This window comes from Heptranchias perlo, unplaced genomic scaffold (genome assembly GCF_035084215.1).
Source record: "Heptranchias perlo isolate sHepPer1 unplaced genomic scaffold, sHepPer1.hap1 HAP1_SCAFFOLD_178, whole genome shotgun sequence".
NCBI lineage: Eukaryota > Metazoa > Chordata > Chondrichthyes > Hexanchiformes > Hexanchidae > Heptranchias > Heptranchias perlo.
This window is the reverse complement of record NW_027139055.1, coordinates 432,392-448,713: the sequence shown is the minus strand read 5'-3', so window position 1 is coordinate 448,713 and position 16,322 is coordinate 432,392. Positions and strand designations below refer to the sequence as shown.

General features: G+C 53.3%; 1 protein-coding gene across 1 annotated transcript in view; it reads left to right on the top strand.

The window, feature by feature from the left end:
- Positions 1-825: 825 nt before the first annotated feature.
- LOC137309703 (inter-alpha-trypsin inhibitor heavy chain H6-like) overlaps positions 826-16,322 on the top strand; it is an 80,013-nt gene continuing 64,516 nt past the window's right edge. The window contains exons 1-4 of the mRNA XM_067977777.1: positions 826-1,122; positions 1,899-1,931; positions 12,918-13,072; positions 15,341-15,451. Of these exons, the coding sequence (XP_067833878.1) occupies positions 1,015-1,122; positions 1,899-1,931; positions 12,918-13,072; positions 15,341-15,451 (407 nt within the window). The 5' untranslated portion in view covers positions 826-1,014. The remainder of the gene's footprint in view (positions 1,123-1,898; positions 1,932-12,917; positions 13,073-15,340; positions 15,452-16,322) is intronic.

The window sequence follows — 16,322 nt, the reverse complement described above, 5'->3', positions numbered from 1 at the left end:
GGGGAGGGGTTGGGAGTTCTCCCCGGTGTCCTGGGGCCGATATTTATCCCTCAAACCAACATCGCTTATATATATATAAAAAAAAAAGAGCAGATGACCTGGTCATTTATCATATTGGCTGTTTGTGGGATCTTGCTGTGCGCACAATGGCCGCCGCGTTCCCCCACGTTACAACAGTGACCGCGCTTCGAAAAAAAAAAGTACCTCGTTGGCTGCGAAACGCTTTGGGACGTCCTGAGGTGGTGGAAAGGGGGTCGGCGGCGGGGGGGGTCAGTCCAGTTCGGAAAAAAAAAAAGGCCCGTACGTGACTCCAGCCCCGCCAACTTTTGGCTGCCCTCCGAGGAGGCCTGGCGAGCCGTTCTATTGCGCCAGACCTGGGGCGAACGGGCAACAAAGGCCCAGAACCAATAATAACTATGTAAACAAGGAGACGACTCGTCACCCCCGCCCCCGGGGGGGGGCATCTTGTGACTTCTGACGGGCGCATGTTTTGGAGCAATTACCTCCTTCGGATGAAGCATAAGGGAAGACTTACACCTGAGGGGAGGAGTTGGGGGGGGAGAGGAAATTGTTTAAATCTTCTGGCATCGTCGCCACACGCGAATGGCCAAGATCACAGTGGCCTCACTGTTTTCTAGCGAACCATAAAATAACTTATTTTGTGAAGGGCTCCGACAGTTTTGAGTGCTGAAGGGCAAAGAAGCAATGGGAGGCGGTGGTGGAGGTTGGGTTGGTGGGTGAGTGAGCGGTTTGGGAAATGGCAACAGAAGTGTTGGCGAGTGGCCATTAAACGAGTCAGTAGCAAAAAAAAACAGCAAAGGGAAGAGAGGCTCGGCTTCCAATTGAACCCTTTGGGAGGCCGAGTAGACCTTTTCAAACCACCCTCGTCCGTGAGATCTGATTGTTTAAAAAGCTTGGCGTTCCCTGACCTGGATTTCACTCATTTGCAGAGCAGCGAGCTGTTCAGAACTCTCTCTCTCTGTGTGTGTGCTCTCCCGTCTAGGCCGGGAAAACATGACCGGACTCGCCCGCTTGGCGACCGCCCTGGCGCTCTGCGCCGCCGTCTTGGCGCCGCCCGGCAAGGCCGCGACTGGCGAGGCGCGGAGACGGCTGGGAAGACGGGTGAGTGCGAGTTGCCAGCGTGTTCTTTTCCCGGGGGGGGGGGGTCGAGAGCAGCCGCGCGCCGATCAGAGCAAGCTGTCTCCTTGGCTTGGCGCGCGTCCCCCCCACCTCAGTGGCTTTGTAACGGGGGGGACCTGATGATCCAGTTCGCCGTCACGCTGTCGTTCCTGCTCCTCTTGCGATAGTGGGATCGTTCGCCTCCACCTGAGGGGGGCAGACGGGGAGGGGGGCGGCCTCGGTTTAACATCTCGTCCCGAAAGACGGCCCCTCCGACAGCGCGGCGCTCCCTCAGTACCGGCACCGGGGGGAGTGTCGGGGCCTGGGTTACGGGGCTTGAGTCTCAGGAGTGGGGGCTCGAACCCTCGATCGTCTCACTCCGAGGCGAGAGTGCGACCGAGGGCAGCTAAGAGTTAACCGCGTTGGGTATGGGGCTGGAGTCACGTATAGGCCCAGACCGGGTAAGGACGGCAGGTTTCCTTCCCTAAAGGGACATTAGTGAACCAGATGGGTTTTTCCGACAATCTGACAGCCTCACGGTCACTTTACTGAGACCAGCTTTTTATTTCCAGATTCTTTTTTTTAACTGAATTTAAATTCTCAAACTACCCTGTTAGGATTTGAACTCGCGTTCTGCTGGATTATTAAATCCAGGCTTCTGGATTACTGGTCCAGTAACATAACCACTACACTACTGTACCCTGAGATAGCCCACTGTGACATCCAGTCCCCTTGAACAGACCCTGTTCACATTACGTTATCTGTCTTTCATTTTACAGAGACTTGGACGTGATTCAGAAACTGCTGGAGAGGTAAGGGCTGTGAGACAGCCTCATCTGTGTCAAACTGGCTTTAAACTAGAAAGAAAGAGAGAGAGAGAGAAAGTGAGAGAGAAAGTGAGAGAAGAGAGAGAGAGTGAGAAAGAAAGAGAGAAAGTGAGGGGAGAGAGAGAGAAAGTGAGGGGAGAGAGAGAGAAAGTGAGGGGAGAGAGAGAGAGAGAAAGTGAGGGGAGAGAGAGAGAAAGTGAGGGGAGAGAGAGAGAGAAAGTGAGGGGAGCGAGAGAGAGAAAGTGAGGGGAGAGAGAGAGAAAGTGAGGGGAGCGAGAGAGAGAAAGTGAGGGGAGCGAGAGAGAAAGTGAGGGGAGAGAGAGAGAAAGTGAGGGGGGAGAGAGAGAGAAAGTGAGGGGAGAGAGAGAGAGAAAGTGAGGGGAGCGAGAGAGAGAAAGTGAGGGGAGCGAGAGAGAGAAAGTGAGGGGAGCGAGAGAGAAAGTGAGGGGAGAGAGAGAGAAAGTGAGGGGGGAGAGAGAGAAAGTGAGGGGGGAGAGAGAGAGAGAGAAAGTGAGGGGAGAGAGAGAGAGAGAGAAAGTGAGGGGGGAGAGAGAGAGAGAGAAAGTGAGGGGGGAGAGAGAGAGAGAAAGTGAGGGGAGAGAGAAAGTGAGGGGAGAGAGAAAGAGAGAAAGTGAGGGGAGAGAGAGAGCGAGAAAGTGAGGGGAGAGAGAGAGAGAGAGAAAGTGAGGGGAGAGAGAGCGAGAAAGTGAGGGGAGAGAGAGAGAGCGAGAAAGTGAGGGGAGAGAGAGCGAGAAAGTGAGGGGAGAGAGAGAGAGCGAGAAAGTGAGGGGAGAGAGAGAGCGAGAAAGTGAGGGGAAAGAGAGAGAGCGAGAAAGTGAGGGGAGAGAGAGCGAGAAAGTGAGGGGAGAGAGAGAGAAAGTGAGGGGAGAGAGAGAGAGAGAAAGTGAGGGGAGAGAGAGAGAAAGTGAGGGGAGAGAGAGAGAGAAAGTGAGGGGAGCGAGAGAGAGAAAGTGAGGGGAGAGAGAGAGAAAGTGAGGGGAGCGAGAGAGAGAAAGTGAGGGGAGCGAGAGAGAAAGTGAGGGGAGAGAGAGAGAAAGTGAGGGGGGAGAGAGAGAGAAAGTGAGGGGAGAGAGAGAGAGAAAGTGAGGGGAGCGAGAGAGAGAAAGTGAGGGGAGCGAGAGAGAGAAAGTGAGGGGAGCGAGAGAGAAAGTGAGGGGAGAGAGAGAGAAAGTGAGGGGGGAGAGAGAGAAAGTGAGGGGGGAGAGAGAGAGAGAGAAAGTGAGGGGAGAGAGAGAGAGAGAGAAAGTGAGGGGGGAGAGAGAGAGAGAGAAAGTGAGGGGGGAGAGAGAGAGAGAAAGTGAGGGGAGAGAGAAAGTGAGGGGAGAGAGAAAGAGAGAAAGTGAGGGGAGAGAGAGAGCGAGAAAGTGAGGGGAGAGAGAGAGAGAGAGAAAGTGAGGGGAGAGAGAGCGAGAAAGTGAGGGGAGAGAGAGAGAGCGAGAAAGTGAGGGGAGAGAGAGCGAGAAAGTGAGGGGAGAGAGAGAGAGCGAGAAAGTGAGGGGAGAGAGAGAGCGAGAAAGTGAGGGGAAAGAGAGAGAGCGAGAAAGTGAGGGGAGAGAGAGCGAGAAAGTGAGGGGAGAGAGAGAGAAAGTGAGGGGAGAGAGAGAAAGTGAGGGGAGAGAGAGAGAGAGAAAGTGAGGGGAGAGAGAGAGAGCGAGAAAGTGAGGGGAGAGAGCGAGAAAGTGAGGGGAGAGGGGAGAGAGCGAGAAAGTGAGGGGAGAGGGGAGAGAACGAGAAAGTGAGGGGAGAGAGAGAGCGAGAAAGTGAGGGGGGAGAGAGAGAGAGAGCGAGAAAGTGAGGGGAGAGAGAGAGAGCGAGAAAGTGAGGGGAGAGGGGAAGAGAGCGAGAAAGTGAGGGGAGAGAGAGAGAGAGAGAGAAAGTGAGGGGAGAGAGAGAGAGAGAGAGAAAGTGAGGGGAGCGAGAGAGAGAGAAAGTGAGGGGAGCGAGAGAGAGAAAGTGAGGGGAGAGAGAGAGAAAGTGAGGGGAGAGAGAGAGAGAGAGAGAAAGTGAGGGGAGCGAGAGAGAGAAAGTGAGGGGAGCGAGAGAGAGAAAGTGAGGGGAGAGAGAGAGAGAAAGTGAGGGGAGAGAGAGAGAGAAAGTGAGGGGAGAGAGAGAGAAAGTGAGGGGAGAGAGAGAGAAAGTGAGGGGAGAGAGAGAAAGTGAGGGGAGAGAGAGAGAGAAAGTGAGGGGAGCGAGAGAGAGAAGTGAGGGAGAGAGAGAAAGTGAGGGGAGAGAGAGAGAGAAAGTGAGGGGAGAGAGAGAGAAAGTGAGGGGGGAGAGAGAGAGAGAAAGTGAGGGGGAGAGAGAGAGAGAGAAAGTGAGGGGGTGAGAGAGGAGAGAGAGAAGAGAGGAGGGAGAGAGAGAGAGAGGGGGGGAGAGCGAGAGAGAAAGTGAGGGGAGAGAGAGAAAGTGAGGGGAGAGAAAGTGAGGGGAGAGCGAGAGAGAAAGTGAGGGGAGAGAGAGAGAGAGAGAAAGTGAGGGGAGAGAGAGAGAAAGTGAGGGGGAGAGCGAGAGAGAAAGTGAGGGGAGAGAGAGAGAGAGAAAGTGAGGGGAGAGAAAGTGAGGAGTGAGAGAGAGAAAGTGAGGGGGAGAGCGAGAGAGAAAGTGAGGGAGAGAGAGAGAAGTGAGGGGAGAGAGAGAGAAAGTGAGGGGAGAGAGAGAGAAAGTGAGGGGAGAGAGAGAGAGAAAGTGAGGGAGAGAGAGAAAGTGAGGGGAGAGAGAGAGAAAGTGAGGGGAGAGAGAGAGAGAGAGAGAGAAGTGAGGGAGGAGCGAGAGAGAGAAAGTGAGGGGAGCGAGAGAGAGAAAGTGAGGGGAGAGAGAGAGAAAGTGAGGGGAGAGAGAGAGAAAGTGAGGGGAGAGAGAGAGAAAGTGAGGGGGAGAGAGAGAAAGTGAGGGGAGAGAGAGAGAGAAAGTGAGGGGAGCGAGAGAGAAAGTGAGGGGAGAGAGAAAGTGAGGGGAGAGAGAGAGAAAGTGAGGGGAGAGAGAGAGAGAGAAAGTGAGGGGGGAGAGAGAGAGAGAAAGTGAGGGGGGAGAGAGAGAGAGAAAGTGAGGGGGTGCAGAGAGAGAGAGAAAGTGAGGGGAGAGAGAGAGAGGGGGGGGAGAGAGAGAGAGAGAAAGTGAGGGGAGAGAGAGAGAAAGTGAGGGGAGAGAAAGTGAGGGGAGAGCGAGAAAGTGAGGGGAGAGAGAGAGAGAGAGAAAGTGAGGGGAGAGAGAGAGAGAAAGTGAGGGAGAGAGCGAGAGAGAAAGTGAGGGGAGAGAGAGAGAGAGAAGTGAGGGAGAGAAAGTGAGGAGTGAGAGAGAGAAAGTGAGGGGAGAGCGAGAGAGAAAGTGAGGGGAGAGAGAGAAAGTGAGGGGAGAGAGAGAGAAAGTGAGGGGAGAGAGAGAGAAAGTGAGGGGAGAGAGAGAGAAAGTGAGGGGAGAGCGAGAGAGAAAGTGAGGGGAGAGAGAGAGAGAAAGTGAGGGGAGAGAAAGTGAGGAGTGAGAGAGAGAAAGTGAGGGGGAGAGCGAGAGAGAAAGTGAGGGGAGAGAGAGAAAGTGAGGGGAGAGCGAGAGAGAAAGTGAGGAGAGAGAGAGAGAGAGAAAGTGAGAGGGGGGGAGAGAGAGAGAGAAAGTGAGGGGAGAGCGAGAGAGAAAGTGAGGGGAGAGAGAAAGTGAGGGGAGAGAGAAAGAGAGAAAGTGAGGGGAGAGAGAGAGAGAAAGTGAGGGGAGAGAAAGTGAGGAGTGAGAGAGAGAGAAAAAGAGAAAGTGAGAGAAAGAAAGAGACAAAGTGAGGAAGGAGAGAGAAAGTGTGAGAGTGAGAAAGAGGGTGAGAGAGAGAGAGAGTGAGGGAAAAAGCGAAAGAAAGAAAGAAAGCCTTGCATTTCTACAGCGCCATTCCCCACCTCAGGATGTCCCAAAGCCCCTCAGAGCCGATGAGATACCTTTTGAAGTGCGGTCGCTGTTTTAGTGCGGGGAACGCAGGACAGAAGTTGGTTCCTGGTGCAGAATGAACGAGGCAACGTAGTGACACAGAGCACAGCAGCACCACCTGATGGAATGGCAGAGCACAGCCAGGCACCTCTGATTGCCGAGTTCCCTATCTCAGCTCTTCAGTCACAGGAACAGATGGAGTTAGGGCCCAGTCCTTCCGAACAGGGAGGGGAGAGAAACTGGAGGGAAAGGGTCAGGCTGGTGTGGGAAATGGAGAAAGGCCATGCTGGGTTAGTAGGGGTGCTCTTCTGAGGTTGGGGGCTGAGACATGTTGGAGACTATAATCTGTATCTAAACCTGTACCTGCCCTGGGAGTGTTTGATGGGACAGTGTAGAGGGAGCTTTACTCTGTATCTAACCCTGTACCTGCCCTGGGAGTGTTTGATGGGACAGTGTAGAGGGAGCTTTACTCTGTATCTAACCCTGTACCTGCCCTGGGAGTGTTTGATGGGACGGTGTAGAGGGAGCTTTACTCTGTATCTAACCCTGTACCTGCCCCTGGGAGTGTTTGATGGGACAGTGTAGAGGGAGCTTTACTCTGTATCTAACCCTGTACCTGCCCTGGGAGTGTTTGATGGGACAGTGTAGAGGGAGCTTTACTCTGTATCTAAACCTGTACCTGCCCTGGGAGTGTTTGATGGGACAGTGTAGAGGGAGCTTTACTCTGTATCTAACCCTGTACCTGCCCTGGGAGTGTTTGATGGGACAGTGCAGAGGGAGCTTTACTCTGTATCTAACCCTGTACCTGCCCTGGGAGTGTTTGATGGGACGGTGTAGAGGGAGCTTTACTCTGTATCTAACCCTGTACCTGCCCTGGGAGTGTTTGATGGGACAGTGTAGAGGGAGCTTTACTCTGTATCTAACCCTGTACCTGCCCTGGGAGTGTTTGATGGGACGGTGTAGAGGGAGCTTTACTCTGTATCTAACCCTGTACCTGCCCTGGGAGTGTTTGATGGGACGGTGTAGAGGGAGCTTTACTCTGTATCTAACCCTGTACCTGCCCTGGGAGTGTTTGATGGGACAGTGTAGAGGGAGCTTTACTCTGTATCTGACCCTGTACCTGCCCTGGGAGTGTTTGATGGGACAGTGTAGAGGGAGCTTTACTCTGTATCTAACCCTGTACCTGCCCCTGGGAGTGTTTGATGGGACAGTGTAGAGGGAGCTTTACTCTGTATCTGACCCTGTACCTGCCCTGGGAGTGTTTGATGGGTCAGTGTAGAGGGAGCTTTACTCTGTATCTAACCCTGTACCTGCCCTGGGAGTGTTTGATGGGACAGTGTAGAGGGAGCTTTACTCTGTATCTAACCCGTACCTGCCCTGGGAGTGTTTGATGGGACAGTGTAGAGGGAGCTTTACTCTGTATCTAACCCTGTACCTGCCCTGGGAGTGTTTGATGGGACAGTGTAGAGGGAGCTTTACTCTGTATCTAACCCTGTACCTGCCCTGGGAGTGTTTGATGGGACAATGTAGAGGGAGCTTTACTCTGTATATAACCCTGTACCTGCCCTGGGAGTGTTTGATGGGACAGTGTAGAGTGAGCTTTACTCTGTGTCTAACCCTGTACCTGCCCTGGGAGTGTTTGATGGGACAGTGTAGAGGGAGCTTTACTCTGTGTCTAACCCTGTACCTGCCCTGGGAGTGTTTGATGGGACAGTGTAGAGGGAGCTTTACTCTGTATCTAACCCTGTACCTGCCCTGGGAGTGTTTGATGGGACAGTATAGAGGGAGCTTTACTCTGTATCTAACCCTGTACCTGCCCTGGGAGTGTTTGATCGGACAGTGTAGAGGGAGCTTTACTCTGTATCTAACCCTGTACCTGCCCTGGGAGTGTTTGATGGGACAATGTAGAGGGAGCTTTACTCTGTATATAACCCTGTACCTGCCCTGGGAGTGTTTGATGGGACAGTGTAGAGTGAGCTTTACTCTGTGTCTAACCCTGTACCTGCCCTGGGAGTGTTTGATGGGACAGTGTAGAGGGAGCTTTACTCTGTGTCTAACCCTGTACCTGCCCTGGGAGTGTTTGATGGGACAGTGTAGAGGGAGCTTTACTCTGTATCTAACCCTGTACCTGCCCTGGGAGTGTTTGATGGGACAGTGTAGAGGGAGCTTTACTCTGTATCTAACCCTGTACCTGCCCTGGGAATGTTTGATGGGACAGTGCAGAGGGAGCTTTACTCTGTATCTAACCCTGGGAGTGTTTGATGGGACAGTGTAGAGGGAGCTTCACTCTGTATCTCACCCTGTACCTGGCCTGGGAGTGTTTGATGGGACAGTGTAGAGGGAGCTTTACTCTGCATCTAACCCTGTACCTGCCCTGGGAGTGTTTGATGGGACAGTGTAGAGGGAGCTTTACTCTGTATCTCACCCTGTACCTGCCCTGGGAGTGTTTGATGGGACAGTGTAGAGGGAGCTTTACTCTGTATCTAACCCTGTACCTGCCCTGGGAGTGTTTGATGGGACAGTGTAGAGGGAGCTTTACTCTGTATCTAACCCTGTACCTCCCCTGGGAGTGTTTGATGGGACAGTGTAGAGGGAGCTTTACTCTGTATCTAACCCTGTACCTGCCCTGGGAGTGTTTGATGGGACAGTGTAGAGTGAGCTTTACTCTGTGTCTAACCCTGTACCTGCCCTGGGAGTGTTTGATGGGACAGTGTGGAGGGAGCTTTACTCTGTGTCTAACCCTGTACCTGCCCTAGGAGTGTTTGATGGGACAGTGTAGAGGGAGCTTTACTCTGTGTCTAACCCTGTACCTGCCCTGGGAATGTTTGATGGGACAGTGCAGAGGGAGCTTTACTCTGTATCTAACCCTGGGAGTGTTTGATGGGACAGTGTAGAGGGAGCTTTACTCTGTATCTAACCCTGGGAGTGTTTGATGGGACAGTGTAGAGGGAGCTTTACTCTGTATCTAACCCTATACCTGCCCTGGGAGTGTTTGATGGAACAGTGTAGAGGGAGCTTTACTCTGCATCTAACCCTGTACCTGCCCTGGGAGTGTTTGATGGGACAGTGTAGAGGGAGCTTTACTCTGTATCTCACCCTGTACCTGCCCTGGGAGTGTTTGATGGGACAGTGTAGAGGGAGCTTTACTCTGTATCGAACCCTGTACCTGCCCTGGGAGTGTTTGATGGGACAGTGTAGAGGGAGCTTTACTCTGTATCTAACCCTGTACCTGCCCTGGGAGTGTTTGATGGGACAGTGTAGAGGGAGCTTTACTCTGTATCTAACCCTGTACCTGCCCTGGCAGTGTTTGATGGGACAGTGCAGAGGGAGCTTTACTCTGTATCTAACCCTGGGAGTGTTTGATGGGACAGTGTAGAGGGAGCTTTACTCTGTATCTAACCCTGGGAGTGTTTGATGGGACAGTGTAGAGGGAGCTTTACTCTGTATCTAACCCTGTACCTGCCCTGGGAGTGTTTGATGGGACAGTGCAGAGTGAGCTTTACTCTGTGTCTAACCCTGTACCTGCCCTGGGAGTATTTGATTGGACAGTGTAGAGGGAGCTTTACTCTGTGTCTAACCCTGTACCTGCCCTGGGAGTGTTTGATGGGACAGTGTCGAGGGAGCTTTACTCTGTATCTAACCCTGTACCTGCCCTGGGAGTGTTTGATGGGACAGTGTAGAGGGAGCTTTACTCTGTATCTAACCCTGTACCTGCCCTGGGAGTGTTTGATGGGACAGTGTAGAGGGAGCTTTACTCTGTATCTAACCCTGCACCTGCCCTGGGAGTGTTTGATGGGACAGTGTCGAGGGAGCTTTACTCTGTATCTAACCCTGTACCTGCCCTGGGAGTGTTTGATGGGACAGTGTAGAGGGAGCTTTACTCTGTATCTAACCCTGTACCTGCCCTGGGAGTGTTTGATGGAACAGTGTAGAGGGAGCTTTACTCTGTATCTAACCCTGTACCTGCCCTGGGAGTGTTTGAAGGGACAGTGCAGAGGGAGCTTTACTCTGTATCTAACCCTGGGAGTGTTTGATGGGACAGTGTAGAGTGAGCTTTACTCTGTATCTAACCCTGTACCTGGCCTGGGAGTGTTTGATGGGACAGTGTAGAGGGAGCTTTACTCTGCATCTAACCCTGTACCTGCCCTGGGAGTGTTTGATGGGACAGTGTAGAGGGAGCTTTACTCTGTATCTCACCCTGTACCTGCCCTGGGAGTGTTTGATGGGACAGTGTAGAGGGAGCTTTACTCTGTATCTAACCCTGTACCTGCCCTGGGAGTGTTTGATGGGACAGTGTAGAGGGAGCTTTACTCTGTATCTAACCCTGTACCTGCCCTGGGAGTGTTTGATGGGACAGTGTAGAGGGAGCTTTACTCTGTATCTAACCCTGTACCTGCCCTGGGAGTGTTTGATGGGACAGTGTAGAGTGAGCTTTACTCTGTGTCTAACCCTGTACCTGCCCTGGGAGTGTTTGATGGGACAGTGTAGAGTGAGCTTTACTCTGTGTCTAACCCTGTACCTGCCCTGGGAATGTTTGATAGGACAGTGCAGAGGGAGCTTTACTCTGTATCTAACCCTGGGAGTGTTTGATGGGACAGTGTAGAGGGAGCTTTACTCTGTATCTAACCCTGGGAGTGTTTGATGGGACAGTGTCGAGGGAGCTTTACTCTGTATCTAACCCTGCACCTGCCCTGGGAGTGTTTGATGGAACAGTGTGGAGGGAGCTTTACTCTGTATCTAACCCTGCACCTGCCCTGGGAGTGTTTGATGGAACAGTGTGGAGGGAGCTTTACTCTGTATCTAACCCTGCACCTGCCCTGGGAGTGTTTGAAGGGACAGTGTCGAGGGAGCTTTACTCTGTATCTAACCCTGTACCTGCCCTGGGAGTGTTTGATGGGACAGTGTAGAGGGAGCTTTACTCTGTATCTAACCCTGTACCTGCCCTGGGAGTGTTTGATGGGACAGTGTAGAGGGAGCTTTACTCTGTATCTAACCCTGTACCTGCCCTGGGAGTGTTTGATGGGACAGTGTGGAGGGAGCTGTCAGTGAGTAATGGGAATGTGTTCCATTTGCTGTCACTGAAGCCTCTGGCCTCAATCCCTACAAACAGCAGCCTCCCATTGCCCTGGGGCGGTGGGCTGGTCGCTGTGTGTCTGGAGTGTGTCTCCATCCCTCTTTGTTTTGAAATGGCTCTTGTAAATCCAACTCCCTGCAGATATTAAATCATTCTCTGGCCTGACTTCCAGTTAACACTGAGTCACACGTGCTGCTTCTCTCAGAGTGGAGAACAACAGTGCGATCGGGAAGATTAAGTTCGATCAATATAAACCCCTCTCCATTGACCTTTCACGTCCCACCTGAGAGGGGCAGGCAGCGGCCTCGGGTCTCATCCCGAAAGGCGGCCCCTCCGACAGTGCGGCGCTCCCTCAGTACCGGCACCGGGGGGAGTGTCGGGGCCTGGATTACGGGGCTCGAGTCTCTGGAGTGGGGGCTCGAACCCATGACCTCACTCCGAGGGGAGAGAGTGAGACGCACTGAGTTAAGACCGCAGCACAGCACTGGGGGATATCAAACTCATTCAACATTTAAGGACAGGTCCTGTAACTAGTGGGGGAATGAATCCTCGACAGGGTCTAATACAGCGAGCTTGTTTCAAAACTTTCACTACAACAATGCCAATCTGCATTTATATAGCGCCTTTAACAGTAAAACATCCCCAAGGCCCTTCCCAGGAGCGTAAATCAGACAAAATTTGACACCGAGCCACATAAGGAAACATTAGGACAGGTGACCAAAAGCTTGGTCAAAGAGGGAGGTTTTAAGGAGCCTCTTAAAGGAGGAGAGAGAGGCGGAGAGGTTTAGGGAGGGAATTCCAGAGCTTAGGGGCCGAGGCGGCTGAAGGCACGGCCGCCAATGGCGGAGCGATGGGAATCGGGGGATGCGCAAGAGGCCGGAATCGGAGGAGGGCAGAGATCCGGGAGGGTTGTCGGGGCTGGGGGAGGTTACAGAGATAGGGAGGGGGAGCGAGGGCCATGGAGGGGATTTGAACACGAGGATGAGAATTTTAAAATCGAGGCGTTCCCGGACTGGGAGCCAATGTGGGTCAGCGAGCACTTGGAGGGGGGGTGATGGGTGAACGGGACTCGGTGCGAGTTAGGATACAGGGCGGGGGGCAGCAGAGCTTTGGATGAGCTGCTGGTGAAAGATGGGAGGCCGGCCAGGAGAACATTGGAACAGTCGAGCCTGCACAGCATGTTCCAGTTACTAAACAATAAACACTGGGCTTGGACCCTGAATGGACTATAAATTGGGCCTGTGGTCAGATTCCATCAGGCCGACCTCACTTTGTCGCCACAGTCCAGCGTTACCTCACTCTCTCGTGGACGCCTCCTTTCTCAGCCAGCTCTTTCCAAAGCTCCTGGCAGATTTGTATTAACCCTCCCCCTTGGCCTTCCCAATCTAGGGGCAGAGAAGGCCAATTTGGCCAGACTGAGATTAACCATCTTGGCGTAGGCCCGAGCTGAGGCCTGGGCCTTTCCTACTCTGTGCAGGGGGGGGCGGCTCTGACTACGAATGGCGAGGGGCGGGATTTTTTTGCCCCCATCTCCTACCAGCTAAGAGAGGTTTAAATGGCTCTTTTTTTTTTTGGGTGTGGGGGGGGGGAATCTGACTAAACAAGTCCATGTCCAGTTGCCTTTTGAAAGTTCCTCTGGGATTTGCTTCCCCCACCCTCTCGGGAGGTGCATTCCAGATCTCAACAACCCCCTGCGTGAAAAAATTTCTCCTCAATTTCCCCTCTGCTCCTTTTGCCGATTTGTTTTAAATCCGTGCGAATCCAGAAAGTTCTTAAAAATAACGGGGAGGCTGAGGGAGAGGTGCTGTTCGTGCGGAGTGAACGGTGTAAATCGACCGGAGAGTTCTGACGATTCGCAATTAATGGTGTGTCTCTTCATCCCCTCAACGTGCGTCACTAACAGGCCGTTATTTTTCCAGAAAGATTTGGCCCCATGTATACAAACTTGATTCACCTCTTTCCTCCCCCAGCTGGTGATCACCGACCTCCTCATCCGTTCCACCGTCGTCTCCAGGTACGCCCTGACCACGGTGCACAGTGTGGTCCACAACCCCGCCTCGGAGGCACGGGAGGCAGTCTTCAACATGGACCTGCCGGGAGCTGCCTTCATCTCCAACTTCACCTTGTAAGTGATGGGGCCTCCTGTCTGGCTCGCCAACTTCGCTGAAGGGACAAGGCCAGGGCGCTGGGGGAGAGGGGTTACTGAGTGATAGTGTGAGGGAGAGGGATTAACATCAGTAGAGATACAGTCAGTAACACAGGGCGCTGGGGGGAGAGGGGTTACTGAGTGACAGTGTGAGGGAGAGGGATTAACATCAGTAGAGATACAGTCAGTAACACAGGGCGCTGGGGGAGAGGGGTTACTGAGTGACAGTGTGAGGGAGAGGGATTAACATCAGTAGAGATACAGTCAGTAACACAGGGCGCTGGGGGAGAGGGGTTACTGAGTGACAGTGTGAGGGAGAGGGATTAACATCAGTAGAGATACAGTCAGTAACACAGGGCGCTGGGGGAGAGGGGTTACTGAGTGACAGTGTGAGGGAGAGGGATTAACATCAGTAGAGATACAGTCAGTAACACAGGGCGCTGGGGGAATGGGGTTACTGAGTGACAGTGTGAGGGAGAGGGATTAACATCAGTAGAGATACAGTCAGTAACACAGGGCGCTGGGGGGAGAGGGGTTACTGAGTGACAGTGTGAGGGAGCTGGATTAACATCAGTAGAGATACAGTCAGTAACACAGGGCGCTGGGGGAGAGGGGTTACTGAGTGACAGTGTGAGGGAGAGGGGTTAACATCAGTAGAGATACAGTCAGTAACACAGGGCGCTGGGGGGAGAGGGGTTACTGAGTGACAGTGTGAGGGAGAGGGATTAACATCAGTAGAGATACAGTCAGTAACACACGGCGCTGGGGGGAGAGGGGTTACTGAGTGACAGTGTGAGGGAGAGGGATTAACATCAGTAGAGATACAGTCAGTAACACAGGGCGCTGGGGGGAGAGGGGTTACTGAGTGACAGTGTGAGGGAGAGGGATTAACATCAGTAGAGATACAGTCAGTAACACAGGGCACTGGGGGAGAGGGGTTACTGAGTGACAGTGTGAGGGAGAGGGATTAACATCAGTAGAGATACAGTCAGTAACACAGGGCGCTGGGGGAGAGGGATTACTGAGTGACAGTGTGAGGGAGTTGGATTAACATCAGTAGAGATACAGTCAGTAACACAGGGCGCTGGGGGAGAGGGGTTACTGAGTGACAGTGTGAGGGAGAGGGATTGACATCTGTAGAGATACAGTCAGTAACACAGGGCGCTGGGGGAGAGGGGTTACTGAGTGACAGTGTGAGGGAGAGGGATTAACATCAGTAGAGATACAGTCAGTAACACAGGGCGCTGGGGGAGAGGGATTACTGAGTGACAGTGTGAGGGAGTTGGATTAACATCAGTAGAGATACCATCAGTAACACAGGGCGCTGGGGGGAGAGGGGTTACTGAGTGACAGTGTGAGGGAGTTGGATTAACATCAGTAGAGATACAGTCAGTAACAGTTGCCCTGTTTAGCAGTAATATTTCACATTGGAAATTATGTAGGATTACCACTGTATCTCTTATCAATCCAGAAGTCAGATAATATCAAATATCAAACCCACTTCGTGCAGGCTAAAACTGCTGGTGGAATTTAATGATAATTAGATGATTACACACAGTAGGAGCACCATCAAAGCATTTATATAGTGCTTTTAACATTGAAAAAGTCCCAAAGGACTTCAAAGTGGTGTCATCAAAAACAAATGGACACTGAGCCTCGAGGGAGACATTAGCAAGGGTGACCAAAAAGCTCGGTCGAAGAGGGTTTTAAGGAACATCTTAAAGGAGACGAGAGAGCAGAAAGGTTTAGGGAGGGAATTGCGGAGCGCGGGGCCCAGGCGGCTGAAGGCACGGCCGCCAATGGTGGGCCGAGGAGTCTGGACAACTGAGCGGCTGGACGGATTTACTGAGTTCGATATTTCGGAACGTACCGCGATGGGGTTGCGATCTCCCACCGACTGAGTTCCGAGTCCGTCTCTCTGCCCACCCTAGTATTACAGCTGCGACACTACCGTACTGTACCGCAGGCGGCAACTGCCAGTAACAGGGTCGTCTGTCATATATAGAAAGAGGAAAGATCTCGCAATTCTACAGCCCCTTTCACCACCTCAGGACGTCCCGAGTCCCGTCACAGCCAACAAAGTACTTCCTTGAAGTGTAGCCACTGTAGGAAACGCGGCAGCCAATTTGCGCACAGCAAGATCCCACAGGCCGCGCTCCGCACGTTGCACCGTGCTCTTCAATTTGTCTTTTCCCTCTCCCCTCCCTCCCTCCCTCTCCTCTCCTCTCCCGACCCTTTCTACGGCAGGACAGTCAAAGAGAAGGTTTACCCGGCGGAGGTGAAGGAGAAGGAGAAGGCGGAGCGAGTGTACGACGCAGCGCGGAGGCGGGGACAGACTGCCGCGCACGTCGCCACCAGGTAACGGGGAAGCCGGGGGCGGTGGGGGAGGAGGATCGGCCGGAGGAAGGGAGGTGGGAGGGTCTCCAAAGGGGGCAGGGGGAGATATCATGGAAACCGATGAAAGATAGAAAGTAGGGCCCCTTTCACCATCTTTGACGTCCCAAAGCGTTTCACGGCCAATGAAGTACTTTTTTTTTGAAGTGTGGTCACTGTTGTAATGTAGAAAACGCGGCAGCCAATTTGCGCACAGCAAGATCCCACAAACAGCGATGTGATAAATGACCAGATCGTATGTTTTTTTGGTGATGTTGGTTAAGGGATAAATATCGGCCCCACCTCCAGCTCTTCTTCCAATAGCGGCCGTGGGATCTTTTACATCCCACCCGAGAGGGGCAGACGGGGGCTTTGATTTAACGTCTCATCCGAAAGAAGGCCCCTCCCACAGTGTGGCGCTCCCTCAGTACCGACCCTCCGACAGTGCGGCGCTCCCTCAGTACCGACCCCCCGACAGTGCGGCGCTCCCTCAGTACTGACCCTCCGACAGTGCGGCACTCCCTCAGTACCGACCCTCCGACAGTGCGGCGCTCCCTCAGTACCGACCCTCCGACAGTGCGGCGCTCCCTCAGTACTGACCCTCCGACAGTGCGGCGCTCCCTCAGTACTGACCCTCCGACAGTGCGGCGCTCCCTCAGTACCGACCCTCCGACAGTGCGGCGCTCCCTCAGTACCGACCCTCCGACAGTGCGGCGCTCCCTCAGTACCGACCCTCCGACAGTGCGGCGCTCCCTCAGTACCGACCCTCCGACAGTGCGGCGCTCCCTCAGTACTGACCCTCCGACAGTGCGGCACTCCCTCAGTACTGACCCTCCGACAGTGCGGCGCTCCCTCA